This window comes from Ailuropoda melanoleuca, chromosome 16 (assembly GCF_002007445.2).
Source record: "Ailuropoda melanoleuca isolate Jingjing chromosome 16, ASM200744v2, whole genome shotgun sequence".
Lineage (NCBI taxonomy): Eukaryota > Metazoa > Chordata > Mammalia > Carnivora > Ursidae > Ailuropoda > Ailuropoda melanoleuca.
The window spans coordinates 41,451,499-41,468,025 of record NC_048233.1 but is presented as its reverse complement, the minus strand read 5'-3'; the positions used below and the strand labels follow the sequence as shown (position 1 = coordinate 41,468,025).

Here is a 16,527-nt window from a genome sequence, read left to right as displayed (position 1 = left end):
GGCGTCTGGTCCTGAATGCTTTTTCCCACACCAGGTCATCCGGTCCAATCCTTGGGTCAATGAAGCAATCTCTCTTACTTAATACCTTTAACTCTGGCAAAAGGGAAACCCCTGCATATCCCTCGGAGATCACAGCAGCTGGTTATGGCCATGGTCTTTTTCCCAAGTAAAGCTGGATGAAGGTAATGCTGGCACCACATCCATCTGTGGCTTTATTGTTTTCCAGGTGCTTCTGCATACACTTGCTCGTTTGGTTGGACCTTGTAACCTCATGTCCTCCAACCCACATTTGGAGCAGCTGACCCCCTTCCTGCCCACATCCTGGTCACGGGAAGCCATACCTGGCAGAACAGCAGAGCCGTGCACCTGCTCCAGCGCTGAAACCAGCATGATGCCGCTCCCTAGAGGCTGGGCAGCCCTGAACCTCCTACATGGCCATTCTTCCTTGCTGCCCTTCAATATGAATTTGCCTTTGATCTCTTTCCCCTTTACCCTCTTAGGGTACACAGACTGCAGCTGCTCTGGGGTAAAGCAAAATGCACGTGTGTTATATAAAGCATATTAACCCCCTTAGTCACTGTACTCATATTCCAGAATATTCTATATTCTTGCTTTCCTCTCTCTTAGAGAGCAGTGGAGTGTTTTCTATAGAGGCTCTGAGGCCACAAAGACCCGGATTCAAGGCACAGCTCCACGGCTTATTAGCTGTCATGATCTTTGTCGATTTCTTTAGGTTGTTAAGACTCGGTTTTCTTATTGATAAAATAGGATACTGATTAATAGTACCTACTTTATCAGGTTATGAGAATTAAATGAAGATTCACCAGAAGTCCTCGCTACAGGGTCTGGCACAGAACAAACCCTCAATGGACATGATAAGGACGCTGCTGCGGCCATCACACAGACTACTGTCACTCCTGCTCTCTGGCTCCCAACAGGGGGTGGCCATGAGGAAACCCCGAGGGCTACCATTCACATTAGTACTCACACACTTGGCACAAGACTGTAGGATAAGCTAGACCAAGTATCCAGAGTCACTAGGAGACACCTGTATGGCTGCACTGAATGGCTCAAGATGGGCCCCAGAGCTTATGTCAGACCTAAGAACTCTGGAAGTGGGAGAAAATAAACACGGCTTAGTACACACACATTGGGATCCAATCTGCCTCTCAACGGGAGCCATGGCAAACCACACTCCATGCTCTCGTCACAACCAAACCCACTGTCTGAAACAATTCAGTCCTACCCATGCCCCTCTGCCTTTGCACGTACCAGTCTTTTTACCCGAACTGCTCTTTCTTCTCTTTTGCAACAGGTAAAAATTTTAACCATATTTTAATACTTTAAGGTCCAGCTCAACTACCACCTCCTCTCTGCAGATGGCCCCATTCAACTCTCTTAAACAGAATTATCCTTCCTTCCTGTGTGTCTCCGCTTGGCACTTAATTCGATTAGAGCAGTTCACGTAGTGTTGTCATTTTTATGTACACATCTTTATCTCTCACTGGACCCTGAGGTCCTTAAAGCAGGGCTATGGCTTCCAACTACTGTTTCTTCTACATGTTTACTGAACATATGAATTAATCTCTTAGACATGAAGAAGTGATCAGACAACTAACCTATAACTACACGCAACTTTCTGCTCAGTGTCTAATCGACCTTTTCCACCCTTTAGCTCACCCGCCCATAAGAATTATTTGTTGTAGTTTGAAAAGTCTTCTCATCTTTTCTGTGTCTTAGATACCATGCTAAAGATACAGCCTGAAATAGATACACTAAAAAACAAAACAAAAACCTCAAAACACCATATAGTAACTTCATATTGAGGCAGCGTAAAATGCTAGAAAATTATCTAAAAGTGATAGAACACAAAAACAAAAAATGAGTCTGCAGTTTACGCTATAGAGACAGCATGGTATGGCCGAAAGACCACGAACATTAAATCACACATCCCTGCGCCTGAAATCTGGCTCTGCCCCACACTAACTCAGGGAATCTGAGCAATTGAGATTTCTGAGTCACAATATTTTCTTACTTATAAAAATACGCAACATTCTATTGACAGGTCCTTAAGGTTGGTAACCCTTAAGAACTGCAGAAAATTGGGGAGTCGATAATGATGTCTAGAATTTGGGTGGTGTCATTCACTAAAATAGCAGATGAAAGAAGGAGGTTTGAGAGGAGAAACGACTTCAATATGAAACACACTGAGTTACCTGTGGGAAACCCAGCTAGAGATGACTGGCAAGCTGCTGAATATTAAGGAGTGTTCCAGGCTGGAGATACAGATTCAAGAGTACTGAGAGAATGGGTGACATCACCAAGGGAGAGTGTGTCAAACGAGAGGAACATGGGCCACGTACGGAACCTGGGAGAGGTGCCGGAAATGGAAGAGAAGGAATGATCGGAGATATACGGAGCATTAAGCCAAGGAAGAGAAGAGCTGCAAGAATTAGGGAGGAATCAACAGTATCAAATACAGCAGAGAGGTTCGGTGGGATAAGAAGTAAAACAATGTCCGATAAATTCGGCAATTTGACATCAAAGAGGATCTTACCATGAGAATGTNCAGAGGATCTTACCATGAGAATGTAAGCGGAGAGGTGAGGATGCAGAGTCAGGCTGCAAGGATGGGGAAGTGGGTGGGAGGCATGCAGGTGGCGATGATGAGTAAAGGCTACTCTTTACAAGTTTCAATGGCAGAGGAGAAGAGAGGTTAGACTAGCTGGTGATGTGGGCTCAAGTGAGGGCTTGTTAGAATGGGAGAGGCTTTGGGAGTGTTTATAGGCTGAGAGGAAGGAACCAGGGTGCAAAGGGAAAGACTGACAGACTAGAAAAGTGAGAGGAAAACTGAGAGAGTGAAGTTCTAGAGAAGGCTGGAAGGCATGGGTGGGGTCAGAGGCACAGGGAGAGGGACTGGCCTTGAACAGCAGACAGGGGACCTCATCCTGTGAAACTGGAGGGATCTTTTGTTCAAACTTGCTTACACAGGCCAAACTTTGTAACCACAACGAAGCTGAGGAACAGGAGTACCTCTTCAGAGCCAGTATCGAAAATTCTGCTGCTAGGTTCAGAGTTGGCAGAAATTGTCATATAATGGGGCAATCCTAATCTTGAACTGTGTCAAACAAGGTTAGATGTAAAGAACAACATGTAAAGAATTTACAACTCATCTGAATATGGAAACAATTAGTAAGAGAAGCAGCCCTCTGTATAATGATGCCACAGGCTTATTCTCTTTGACTAATAAAGAATTTAAAATATGGTTATTGTCAGAAGATGAGCAATATCACTGTGATCTTGAGAGGTCCTCCACCACTTCCAATGGCCATCATTAACTAACCCATTCAACAGGTCAATTTTTATTAAAATAAAAATATTTCACGACCCTGGAGAAACCATCAGAGACTAATTCCTAAAACTATCAATCAGTGGAGTTTTATGGCTGAGGTGATTAATAACACACATTCTAGAATTCAGGCGGAAGGTTGTCTCTTCTACATTAACACGGCTCAGGGCTTTGGAACTGCAACTTAGTACTTGTGCAAGGAATTGAGAAGACCCGAGGCTTTTTTTCTGGAGCAAATGCTAGGTCCTTCTGCAGGTGCCCCTGTGACTCACACTGATGCTGAAATGTGCTGGACTCCTGCCTATGTGAAAATCGAAGACTGGCAAAATCTCTCAACAGAGTGTTACTGGCTTTTAAGTAACTCAGAATATCTGCATTATGGGTCCTTTTAAAGATTATAATTTAGTGCTTGATAAAAGCCTATTTAAGACACCGAATATCTAGACAGTGCGTAGCCTTTGATTCTTCTGTATTCCCTAGGTTTAGTCTCTTACCAAGTTAGAGCACCACAACCACTCCAGTACCTAGACCATATTATCTTTAATGTGCATATCATTATCTGTAATGATTTATTTCTTTACTTGTTTATTATCTGTCTCCCCAACAAAAACTAAGTTCCAAGAAGAGCATAAAGGGCTTGTCTGATTTGTTCCCGAGGGCATGGAACAGAGCCTGGGCCTACAGAAAACGCTCAATAACAATTTATCACATTATCAAATGAATGACTGAATGCTTGACTCTGTCCTTAACCTTCCACAACCAATCACAAAATCCTATCAATTTATCTCTGTAACAGCTCTTGACTTCATCCACTGCCCTTACTTTTCACTTCCACCATATTTGGACCCTCATCACCTCACAGCTGGTCTCTTTTTCTCTGGCCCACCCTACATATCACATTCACGTCCCTAAAGCTCTACTTTGATCACATATCCCCACTCCCCAACACCTCCAGTAGGTCTCTGCTGTTTATCGAATAAAGACCAAACTTCCTTGTCTCATATGGAGTCCTCCATGATCTGGCTCCAGCTCTCCCTCCCCAGCCTTATCTCCCATGGTTCCTCACTCATTTCCCCACATTCCAGTCAAGTCAGACTACTCCACTTTTTCTTCCATTGTTCTACGCCCTTGTCTCTGAGCCTTTGCTCGCGTTGTTCATTCTGCCTAGAATGTTTCGGTCTATCCCTCTTTTCTAAACTCCAAAGCCTGATTCAAATACTACTCTTACTATGAAGTAATAAGTAAGGCCCTTTCTGGGGCTCCCTTGTCAAAAATTATATCATACTATACACTGCCATGTTATAAGCTACTTAAGGGTGAAGAATGGACTTTATTAATCTTTGTTTCCCCAAGAGAACCAAACAGACCCCTGCCCCGTAAGGCCTCACATATTGGAAGTACTCAAGAAGTATTTTTGTTGAATAAATGGGTCATGTTTTATATGAGGCAACCCAAACTGGCATATNACAAATTGGCATATATGCCAATGTCCGTTTCTCTCCATTCTCTTTTTAGTCAGTTAATACAGGGGAAGTAACACAACTCACACAGCCAAGAAAGAAGCAAAACACTTAATAAAGGTAGACATGACAGGACAACCTGTTATGTTCCGGAAATAACATCCTTTGTATAACACGCACATGATACCAATAAACCAAGAAGAGATTCAAGCATGAGGGGGAGGCTATTAACCCATGACCTTTGATAAAGTCTTTCCAACTCTAAGTTTCTACAAGAGGAGAGATAAGACTGGTAGCACTTAACAACAGTTTCCAGCCCTCTGAAAATATCTAAAATGTCAGGAAAACGATTTCCTGATCTACTTCCTCAGCCCCTAAAGGAAACTAATTCTTTGGGAAAGGAAAAGATATACTGGTAATCAGTCTCTTTTCCCTCCAAAGTTCAATTCATTTTGGTCAATGGGAAAATTTTTATTAGAAAAAATATCATGTCACCTTTCATGTTCAGAGCACTCAGAAAAGTACATAGTGTTTTCATATGCATTGCCTCCTAAGATTAATTTAATCAACAGATATGGATTGAACACTTACTACAGGGCAGGCACTGCTCCAGCCGATGAGCACGCAAGATGAACAATAAACAAACAAACACATGGCAGGTGCTGCTAAGCGCTAGGGAGAAAAAGGAAGCAGGGCTGAAGCAACAGGCTGTTTTGTTTTATATAGGATAGTCGAGAAATGATCTTCACAGCAACCTGGCAAAACAGGCAGGATATTAGCTATTAGCCTCCTCTTAATTTCCTAGATTAGGGAAACTGACACCCTGCATGGTTAGGTGACATGCTCAGGATGGCCTAGAATAGGTAGGGATAGGATCAGAAACCAGGCTTCCCAACACTTGGTCTATTGCTAAGGTTTTAAAGAGGATTTGGATATGGGAATATTCAGCTAAATTCCTTCCCCTCTAGAGAGTGATGTTTGGAGAATAGAAAAGCACCCCACACACGCACATCCTTAACCCATCACCCTGACGATGGCCTGCCTCCCACTGGTGCACAAGCATTTGCCTCACTTTGATTTGGGGGATAAAATAACAGAAACATCATTTTTTAAAATATTGTTGCAAAATGGCTTTTTAAAAACAAAGTTTTAAAATATGTAGTTTTTATTTAGAACAGAAAAGAGCATCTAGGCTTATTGTGCAAAAGCAGGAAATGCAACACCTCATTAGTAATACTTCAAATCACACCTAATGAACATAAACTCTCCTTAAGCAGCCTGTCTCTGTTCTGCACACCTGTTGAAGAGTGTGTGAAAATAGATTCAGCAAGGATTTTCTGCCAGGAGCGCTTGGGACTCTGTGTGTGTGTGTGTGTGTGTGTGTGTGTGTGTGTGTGTAAGGAGGAAACTATAAACATTGCTGGGAACAGAATGCCCTGCTATAGCTAACATGAATTAAATCTAAAAACCACTTCTTGGTAAAGGTTGGACCGAATGTATTATACCTTAATGTATTACAGAAATTCAGAAGGAGGAGGAATCAGTTCTGGTGTAGAGAATCAAGTCAGGCTTCAAGAAGAGGCCCTAGGGCCTGGACGAATGGGTCAAGTGTCAAAAGGTGAAGTTAAAGGACAGTACATTCTAAGAGGAGGGAATGGAGACCAGGAGGCAGGGGACACTTGGGAAACAGGAAGCAGTCTGCCACAGCTAAAATATACTGTGACAGACATATGTGTGAAATACAATTAGAAGGATATAGATAAAGGTCCAGCTCTCATCTTGCATATATTATAGGTGAGGAAATTGAAGCCCAGAGAAATTTGAGTGATTTGGCTAAGGGCAAACAAGGGGCACAGGAAGAACTAAAATGGAAATGTTTATATTGCCAGTTACGTGCTCTTTTCACTATCCCATTCTGTCAGTAGGCTGGGGGACTAGGACAGGTGGGAGATCACGTTCCTGTTAAAAGTAAAAATACGGGGGCGCCTGGGTGGTTCAGTTGGTTAAGCGCCTGACTCTTGATTTGGGCTCAGGTCCTGATCTCAGGGTCATGAGATCCAGCCCCGCGTTGGGCTCTGCAATCAGCAAAGAGTCTGCTTGTCCCTCGCCCTTTGCCCCCTGCCTCTCCCTCTCTAAAAAGAAAAAAAAAAGTAAAGTAAAAATACGTAGGGAGGTTAAATAACCTGCGTTCAGATTACATGTCCAGCTGAACTGTTGCAGGAGTGCGGATACTGAGCCCAAGTCTCCGGAAGAGCTTGTCTGCGGCTGCTACACTACTCAGCTCCTTCACTTCACAAGATAAAATACTGCAGCTAATACAAACACCAGCCTTTCCCCCAGAAGGACTGCATTTCTTAGGACCCATCCTAAAAAAGGTTATTAAGCCGTAGGGATTATCAGGAATGTGAATGAAAAAGCAGGTTCTTCTTCCTGTCTGTAAATTTGCCTGCCTAGCTTCAGAAGAACTGAGCCAATGAAGCTGAGGATCGATAAATAAAACATGAGAAAAGTGGAGAACCAGAAATGTGTTGTAACCAACTAAGAGTTAGGAGGCATGGGTTCTAGTCCTGGCTCCACCACGAACACTGGCTTTTTTTTTTTTTTTTTTTTTTTGAGAAGAGCTATACATTTTTAAAAAAGATTTTATTTTTTTATTTGTCAGAGAGAGAGAGAGAGCACCCACAACTGGGGAAGGGGCAGAGGGAGAGGGAGAAGCAGACTCCCTGATGAGCAGGGAGCCCGGAGCAGGGCTCAATCCCAGTGTCCTGGGATCATGACCTGAGCCTAAGGCAGATGCTTAACCAACTGAGCCACTCAAGCGCCCCTACTATTGGCTTTTGACAAGTACTTCCCCTCATTAAATTTATAAAAGGAGGAGGCTGAATTAGCTGATGTTGAAGGATACACTGCTCTAATTTTCTATGATTCTAGGTAGACTACAATTTGCAGGAAAAGAGAAATGAAGAGTTGAAGGCAAATTGAACTTTGGGAAACCACATATAATTTCTTAATGCATTAGGCATGAGCCCTATTTAAAGATACATCAGTCCATCCTATAATTTAGATTTTTGTTCATAAGGCTTTCTTGTAAGAGGGTATACCCACTGAACAAAAAGGACACATGGATCAATTACCAATTTAAGAAGTGGGAAAAGAAGTAGGAGCCAACTCTGAAGGCCTTTCTCAACCTAATCCACAGACTTTCTTGCTGCCCCACTTCAGATAGTTATTAGGAATATATGTGGCCATTTGAAATTCAACAAGTTATTATTAAGAACTGGAGAGATAGAAAAACCCTTCTTCAAGTAATAGAAAGTCCTTGATTTGATTTATTAAAAAAGCTCGGAAGGGGGAGAAATCAATTGAGAATTTACACTGATAAAATATACGATTTCAAAGCATGAAAGAAGGGAAAACAACAAAATTAAGACTTGAACAGGCTTAAGAAAATAGCATAAAGAAAACCAAGAACAAAGGCATTCGGGAGAGTTCAAGTTCCTTAGAATACCTATTTGTTTTTGCCAATGCATATATACAGAAACTCTGGAAGACCCTCCTAACAGTGGTTACCTGTTCAAGGAGACAGGAAGTGAGCAGAAGAGGGAGAGGTGTAAAGGGGAGACTTTTTACTGAATATCTTCGATTGACTTTTTAACCATGTAGGTATATAACTTATTTTTATTTAATGTAAACAAATAAATAAATAAACAAACACATACATCCCCTAAATGCAATTATTTGCAAGCAACAGCTGAAATACAAGAAAGCCAAAGAAAGGAGACATTAGAACAAAGTATCAAGAGGCAAAGAAAATGTTGTAGCACTGGGAGGTCTGAGGAAATCCAAAGAGAGTGTTTTCGGGAACCAGCTGGGAGTGCAATGCAACATGGACAACACTGCTGAGGGCCTCAAGAAGCTCAAACCAGCACCAGCTGGTACAAGGTTATCTGGAAAAAGGACACACAGGTTTATGTCCCTGTGTCCCTGGAGAGTGAAATCCACAGCGGGATGAAACCAGAACTCTACTAACAGGGGAGTAGTTTTCTTTCACCTCTAAAATATAGGGAAGGAAATGAGAAACCAGTTTCAATGAGAGCCATAAAAATGGTTAATTAGGTAGAAAATGAGACCTATAAGGAAAAGATAAAGAAATCCACTTGTATCATTTAGCAAAGAAATTCTATTTTGCAAGAATTATTTAAGGCAGTCCATGAAAAACAAACGCAAGGGAATGTCCTCTTAAAGTCATTTCTACTCTCAATATTTTGATTTGTGGGTTAATTCCCAGTGTGCTTCCTTGTAGAGGAGACCTTGCTAATTTGGCCTAGTGAAAGGCCTAGTTAGTAAGAAGTATTAGTAATGCCCGTAAAGATTTGCAAATAAACTTGAGCAAACATATTAGTAATCAACTAAAAAATCCCTTAACAGTACAATTAATACTTCTGAAGTGCTACTAATATTCTTTCTTGTCATGAGTGTTAGTTTGTTTGCTTTATAATAATAATTAATCTATGCATTTATGTTTTATGAACTTTTCTGCATGGTGGTATGTTTCACAATAAAAAAAAGATTAGCAAAAAAAAAAAATGCAATTAAAGTTATCCTTTCCGCAAACTATTTAACCTTGTGGTGAGGTTGAAGGCTGAAGNCTAATTTGGCCTAGTGAAAGGCCTAGTTAGTAAGAAGTATTAGTAATGCCCGTAAAGATTTGCAAATAAACTTGAGCAAACATATTAGTAATCAACTAAAAAATCCCTTAACAGTACAATTAATACTTCTGAAGTGCTACTAATATTCTTTCTTGTCATGAGTGTTAGTTTGTTTGCTTTATAATAATAATTAATCTATGCATTTATGTTTTATGAACTTTTCTGCATGGTGGTATGTTTCACAATAAAAAAAAAAAGATTAGCAAAAAAAAAAATGCAATTAAAGTTATCCTTTCCGCAAACTATTTAACCTTGTGGTGAGGTTGAAGGCTGAAGTCAGACTATCGTGAAGAGCCAGTCCCCTAATGGAGCTCCGTCAACATCTATCCTACCCAAGGAATGACACCTATCAGGGCCAGAGACCCACCCCGTCTGAGGCCTCACTCCCAATCCAGGGCCACTGAAATCTGAGGTGTTAGAGGAGAAAAGGGGCTATCTATAGGGCAGCAACCAGGGGAAAAGGCATGCAAAGGGAAACTGGCTCTGACAACCAACAGCTCTATGTATTCTTTGTATAGTAAGTCAGGTGTAAGAAAGGGAGATTTACTTTGCATTTGAGTTGGAAATATAAACAGTTCAAATAAAAGCAAGGAGGTTTTAGCCGCCTGAAAAGGCAGGGTCCAAGGGGCTTTACTTATCTTCTTACTGCTGTAAGAGTACTTTCTGAAAAAGTTTTACCATTGGCCAACTCACTTAAATAGGCACAACCCAAACCTGTCATTTGTCATTGCTCTGTACCTCTTCTAAGATCATGGATGACAGGGTAGGAAAGAGCAAGAAAACATTTCTAAAAATATTTCAAAACTTTACAATGAATGAATTTTTTTTCTAAAAATAGCCAAAGATTCCACGTTCCCCTATTCACTAACCCAGAACGTTACAGCTTGCCTCCTCCCTTCCCATCTACCCCACTCGGCAAACGCTGAGATTACAAAGTTAGACTTTTAAAAAGGGAAGAGTAAATGAGGAAATCAATGAAAGTTTATGAAAACTACTCAGTTCCAGAACCTGATGTGTGAAAAAGTCCTTAGAAATTCTAACTTCTCAGTTCTAGATGAGAAAATTTAGGCCCAGAGAGGTGACGTGTCTTGCTAACGGACATGAACTAGTTTTGAGAAGTTTTTTCTTCATTTAAAACTTTCTTTTCCTATAATCTATTTGTGGTAGCATGAACAACATACTTTTGAGAAAAGAGAAATACAGATAATAAGCATGGAGAATGACGGTAGAGTCAGGAGTTCTCACTTCTAGTCTACTGTAATTTCTATCGTATCATGCTTTGTTTCTGAGACTTTCTATACTTCTCAGGGGAAGGTACAGGCTACCAGTGCTACTCTGCTTCTGCTATGGAGCTGTCCTAGCTGCCACAGAAGTGAGTGAAGACAGTTTGGTGTAGACAACGTCTTACCTGTTTTTGCCATCCTGAGCCAAAAATGACTGAGATCTACTGGTCTCATCTTACTTCTGTCCCATTGTCCCATTATTAAGCCAAAAAATTAAAATTTCTTCCAAATTAAAAGACTGAAGGACAAGTTAGGAGAAGTTTATGGGGAAGTTTTGTTAATAAAGACTGTTTAGGTAAGCTTCATATTTGTGAATATGTAATTACACAAAGCCTTTTCTCCCCTTATCTGGAAACACCTATCAATCTAATTCTTTAAATGACACTTACCAAATGAGGGATCCCTAAAATGGGGTCTGATGTCATGTATGCAATGGCTCATTAGTTGGCTGGTGGATTAACCTGGGGGCTTTGCTTCTCCACCTGTTGCCTCATTTCAAAAGATAATCATGAGAAAGAAACCCATGGTTTGGTCAAATATTTGTTAGGGGAGTTTGAAACTCTTGGCCAAGTGAAGACTAGTATTTATTTCACTTGTGTTTCTTACCAGCAGGAATAACAGAGTGGACTCTAATGTAGGAATGAGTGGGGGCTCAACCCAGACAACTGAGTCACAAGGCCGAACACCTGGTCTCCTCATTGGCCCGGTTTGGTTTACCTTCCTCTATTCCTGTCTCCAACAGCTATGATCTGAGGTCACCAAGGGACAGAGAAAGTTCGCACAGAGCACAAATCCATCATCTCCTTTAAATTACCAATAGGCTTTGCTGCTATTGTAATAGTTACATCATCTTTAAAGAGAGAATTCTGAATGTGTGTGGGAGAGAGACTCGACCCGGCTATAGCATCTTTCACTGCGCCATCTTTCTCGGATTCTATTAAATAGTCACGTTGCATTTATGTTCTCTTTTGTTTTGTTTTTTATTCCGTTTTCCTTTTTCTGATCTGGCCTGGAGCCAAAACCGGAAGTCTTATTAACAGGGTGGAGAAGTGTCAAGACCCACAAATGACCCCGAGCGGCAATTAGACGGAAAAATAAACCGCATTAGCCAGAACTGAAACACAATTTTAACTACTTATCCAAACTTGGGACAGGGACAGTTCTTTCTCCCCCGTCCCCTAAGCCTGTTAGGAAAGGGGGTCTGAAGCTGCGCGGCCTCCCCCAACTCACTTTCTGCGTCAAATAGTACGGGTCAAAGTCCTCCAGGGGGACTGCGACCAGGCCTTGTGGGATGTCCCCATAGATGAAAGGCAGACTCTTCCCTGCCTCCAGGTCACTGTTGGGCTTGGGCTTGCTGTCCTCATCGTCCTCCCGATGACTGCCTTCGGCCTTCGGCGGTTTCTTGAGCTTGCTCTCGGCAATGCGCCTCTCGATGTTCGCCAGTGACTCAGGGGTGAAAGGCTTGAAACTCTCAGGGCCTGGTGGTGCGAGCAGCCGCGCTGCCATCTTCTCATCCTGCAGCAGCTTTGTCAGTTATGCTGCGTCCGGGACAGGTCAGCTCTGGAAGAAACGGCAACACAGACAGCAGTAATCAATCGCTGCTCTGAAAAGAGGCCAGACCAAACCATCTCACTCTCGACCTTTATTCACAACCTCTGCAGCACATAGTTTCTTCCGTGACACGGTTATTTTTCTCCTCGGAGAAGCTGTGGCGTGAATGGGGTGCGTGAGGCTCACGGCCACCCCTCGGGGGAACGGTTAGCCGGGGCGACGGAAAGACGGGAGGCTCCGGAATTGCTAGTTTCTCTCACATACTTAGACGCAACTCACTGTTCGCAACCACATGTGACTACAGAGGACCTTCCACACCCTCATGGAACTTCTATTCTAACTAATAAGGCGTACTTCACACTACCCAGGGGCACACGTTAGCTTTGGAATCCTTATAGGCTCAAGTCACCCTCCTTTCCCAGAACTCTCTTCCCTAAGGAAATACGCTTCCTTCCAAATACAACACCGGGGCAAACCATCACTCTTTTCAAACTTCAGTTTCTGCGAACACTAAACCCTTCAAAACTTTGGGGGCACAAAATATAGATAAAATAGCTTCCATCTACTTTGGCTCTTCCATTTTAAGTTATTTTTCAATTTACCAAGATGCGTGAAGTCCATCTGGCATAAGAGCCCAGAAGTACCTCTTTGATGACTGAGATCCTGCCAGGGATGACGGGGGGCAGGGGGAGGGGCGGGGGGAAGCCAGTGGCAGAGGAATCTCAGAGAACTTCTTCTGAAGCCACAGCACTGCAGCGCCTGCCGCAGGGTGAAGGACGGCAGAGGCCTGCGTGCAGCCCAGAGGGGCTCAAACCAGGAAGGACAGACGTGAGAACACAACGACAAACCAAACTTCCCTTCTAACAGGAAAAATGAAGTAAGGCCATACTAGAGCCCATGATTTCTAAGCACGGGATTTGAAAAGCCCACTTCCATGTTTATATGGAGTCCTGGGTTATTTAAAACACGCCTTTGAGGGGGACCTGGGTGGCTCAGTTGGTTAAGAGTCCAACTCTTGATTTTAGCTCAGGTCATGATCTCGGGGTCCTGAGATGGAGCCCCCCGTTGGGCTCCACGCTCAGCACAGGGTCTGCTTGAGATTCTCTCTCTCCCTCTCCTCCTCTGCCCCTCCCCAAGCTCACGCACACACACACACACACACACACACACACACTCTCTCTCTCTCTCTCTCTCTCAGTAAATAAATCAAATATTTAAACAAAACAAAACACATCTTGGAACAGGGGACTCCCTAACATCAAAAACAACAGTGTTTGGGGCCTGTCACGAAAGGACCCCAGTAGGTGAGTCTTACCATGAAAGCTTTAGAGCTTTACCAGCATTTCGTCTGGTGCTCATGGTGCTGCTTTTGCTGTTAGTTTTATGAGCTCCACAAAGACAATCTGGGAAATTTTTTTTAAAAGGCTAAAGACTGTTCTTTCCCTCCTACTTAGCCCTCAGGGTCCACTTCAAGGCAAGTATCCATAAAACTCAAGGCTCCTCAAGAGAACCGTAGTAGAGTTAACTCTAAATAATTTGAGAATGAAATACCCAAGGGCGCCTTTCATAAACACACCCGCAGAGATCCCAGATTTCTCTAGTGGTGGTGATTGCTAAGTGTTGCATAGGCTGTGTGTGGAGTCTCTGTGTGGGCTGGTCGACTCACTCCCTTACAGCATGGGACTAATGAGGCCACAGCCACAAAGACCAGAGGGCTCCATGCTGTGCTGGAAAAAAACCACTGTTCCACAGACCGTGGGGTCCAAGGAGTCATCACGTATGAAGCACAGAATTTTTGAGATGCAAGGAATTTTACAGATACAGTCCATCTCATTTTATAGATTAGGAAACTTGGGGTCCTAAGAGATTGGACAACTTGCCCAAGGTCACAGGGCCAGGATAAAAATCACAACCAAGGCGCTCTGTCTCTCCAACGTATAGCTCTTTTATTGTGACCAGTGCCAGTCACCCACCCTCCCGTCCTACTCTAACCCCCACTACTCCCAGCAGGAACAGTCTGGATCACCAAGTACACCACAGGCAAATGCCAATGGTTTTGCTGATCTAAGACTTTATTTACAATGTTTTCCTCAAGCTAGAATTCTTTTCTCTCATTCCTTTCCTCCTCTCTATCCCTGAATTGTCTCCGGTAAATGCCCACTCTTCCGCACAACCTTCCCACCAGCTGCAGCCTTTACTAATTTTCCCCCTTGTGAACTCCTATAGCTTTATCATGATCTTAGCTAATATTTATCCACCACTTACTATGTCTCAGGCACTGTTCCAAGCACCTTGCTTCTGTTAACTCATTTATTTATTTATTTTTATGATTTTATTTATTTATTTGACAGAGACAGCCAGCGAGAGAGGGAACACAAGCAGGGGGAGTGGGAGAGGAAGAAGCAGGCTCCCAGCGGAGGAGCCCAATGTGGGGCTCGATCCCAGAATGCTGGGATCATGCCCTGAGCCAAAGGCAGACGCTTAACGACTGCGCCACCCAGGCGCCCCCTGTTAACTCATTTAATCTCCAGGACAATGTATGAGGTAGATGTCATTATTCTTCCCTTTTAAGAGATGAGAAAACAGAGACACAGAGGCATAATACAGCCTGCCCAAAGTTAGACAGCTAGAAAATGACAAATCAGGATTCAAAACATCCTGTTTGCACTGGTTTTGGCTCTTAATCATTGTTGAATTGCACCCCATAAATTCCCAGAGGGCAAGCATGGTGCCTTAAACTACTTCTGTATCCCTTTCACAAATGATAGGATTATGCCTGAAACCCATCATTAGTTCAAATACCTGGGGACCTCTTGGCTCTCACAGTCACACTCATTCTCCACCCTGGGTCACCTCAGTTCCTACTTAGAGGACAAAGAATACTGCAAGAGTTGCTTCCACATGGAAGCAATCCAAGTGTCTTGAAAGATGAATGGATAAAGAAGTTGTGGTACATATATATAAAATGGAATATTACTCAGCCATAAAAAAGAATGCTATATCTTGCCATTTGCAACAACATAGATGGACTTAGAGGGCTTAATGCTAAGTGAGATAANCCTCAAGCTAGAATTCTTTTCTCTCATTCCTTTCCTCCTCTCTATCCCTGAATTGTCTCCGGTAAATGCCCACTCTTCCGCACAACCTTCCCACCAGCTGCAGCCTTTACTAATTTTCCCCCTTGTGAACTCCTATAGCTTTATCATGATCTTAGCTAATATTTATCCACCACTTACTATGTCTCAGGCACTGTTCCAAGCACCTTGCTTCTGTTAACTCATTTATTTATTTATTTATTTATGATTTTATTTATTTATTTGACAGAGACAGCCAGCGAGAGAGGGAACACAAGCAGGGGGAGTGGGAGAGGAAGAAGCAGGCTCCCAGTGGAGGAGCCCAATGTGGGGCTCGATCCCAGAATGCTGGGATCATGCCCTGAGCCAAAGGCAGACGCTTAACGACTGCGCCACCCAGGCGCCCCCTGTTAACTCATTTAATCTCCAGGACAATGTATGAGGTAGATGTCATTATTCTTCCCTTTTAAGAGATGAGAAAACAGAGACACAGAGGCATAATACAGCCTGCCCAAAGTTAGACAGCTAGAAAATGACAAATCAGGATTCAAAACATCCTGTTTGCACTGGTTTTGGCTCTTAATCATTGTTGAATTGCACCCCATAAATTCCCAGAGGGCAAGCATGGTGCCTTAAACTACTTCTGTATCCCTTTCACAAATGATAGGATTATGCCTGAAACCCATCATTAGTTCAAATACCTGGGGACCTCTTGGCTCTCACAGTCACACTCATTCTCCACCCTGGGTCACCTCAGTTCCTACTTAGAGGACAAAGAATACTGCAAGAGTTGCTTCCACATGGAAGCAATCCAAGTGTCCACTGAAAGATGAATGGATAAAGAAGTTGTGGTACATATATATGAAATGGAATATTACTCAGCCATAAAAAAGAATGCTATATCTTGCCATTTGCAACAACATAGATGGACTTAGAGGGCTTAATGCTAAGTGAGATAAGTTAGATAGAAAAAGACAAATACCACATGATCTCACTTATATGTAGCCTCTAAAACAAACAAACAGCAGAAACAGACCGTAAATACAGAGAACAAACTAATGGCTGCCAAGGCGGGGGAGGGGGAGATACAGGCTTCTAGTT

General features: G+C 42.8%; 1 protein-coding gene across 1 annotated transcript in view; it reads right to left on the bottom strand.

The window, feature by feature from the left end:
* The window catches only part of SCN8A (sodium voltage-gated channel alpha subunit 8), a 195,503-nt gene that overhangs the window by 123,749 nt on the left and 55,227 nt on the right, over nt 1-16,527 (bottom strand). Inside the window, 1 exon segment of the mRNA XM_034645208.1 lies at nt 12,032-12,361. Coding sequence (XP_034501099.1) covers nt 12,032-12,307 — 276 coding nt within the window. The 5' untranslated portion in view covers nt 12,308-12,361.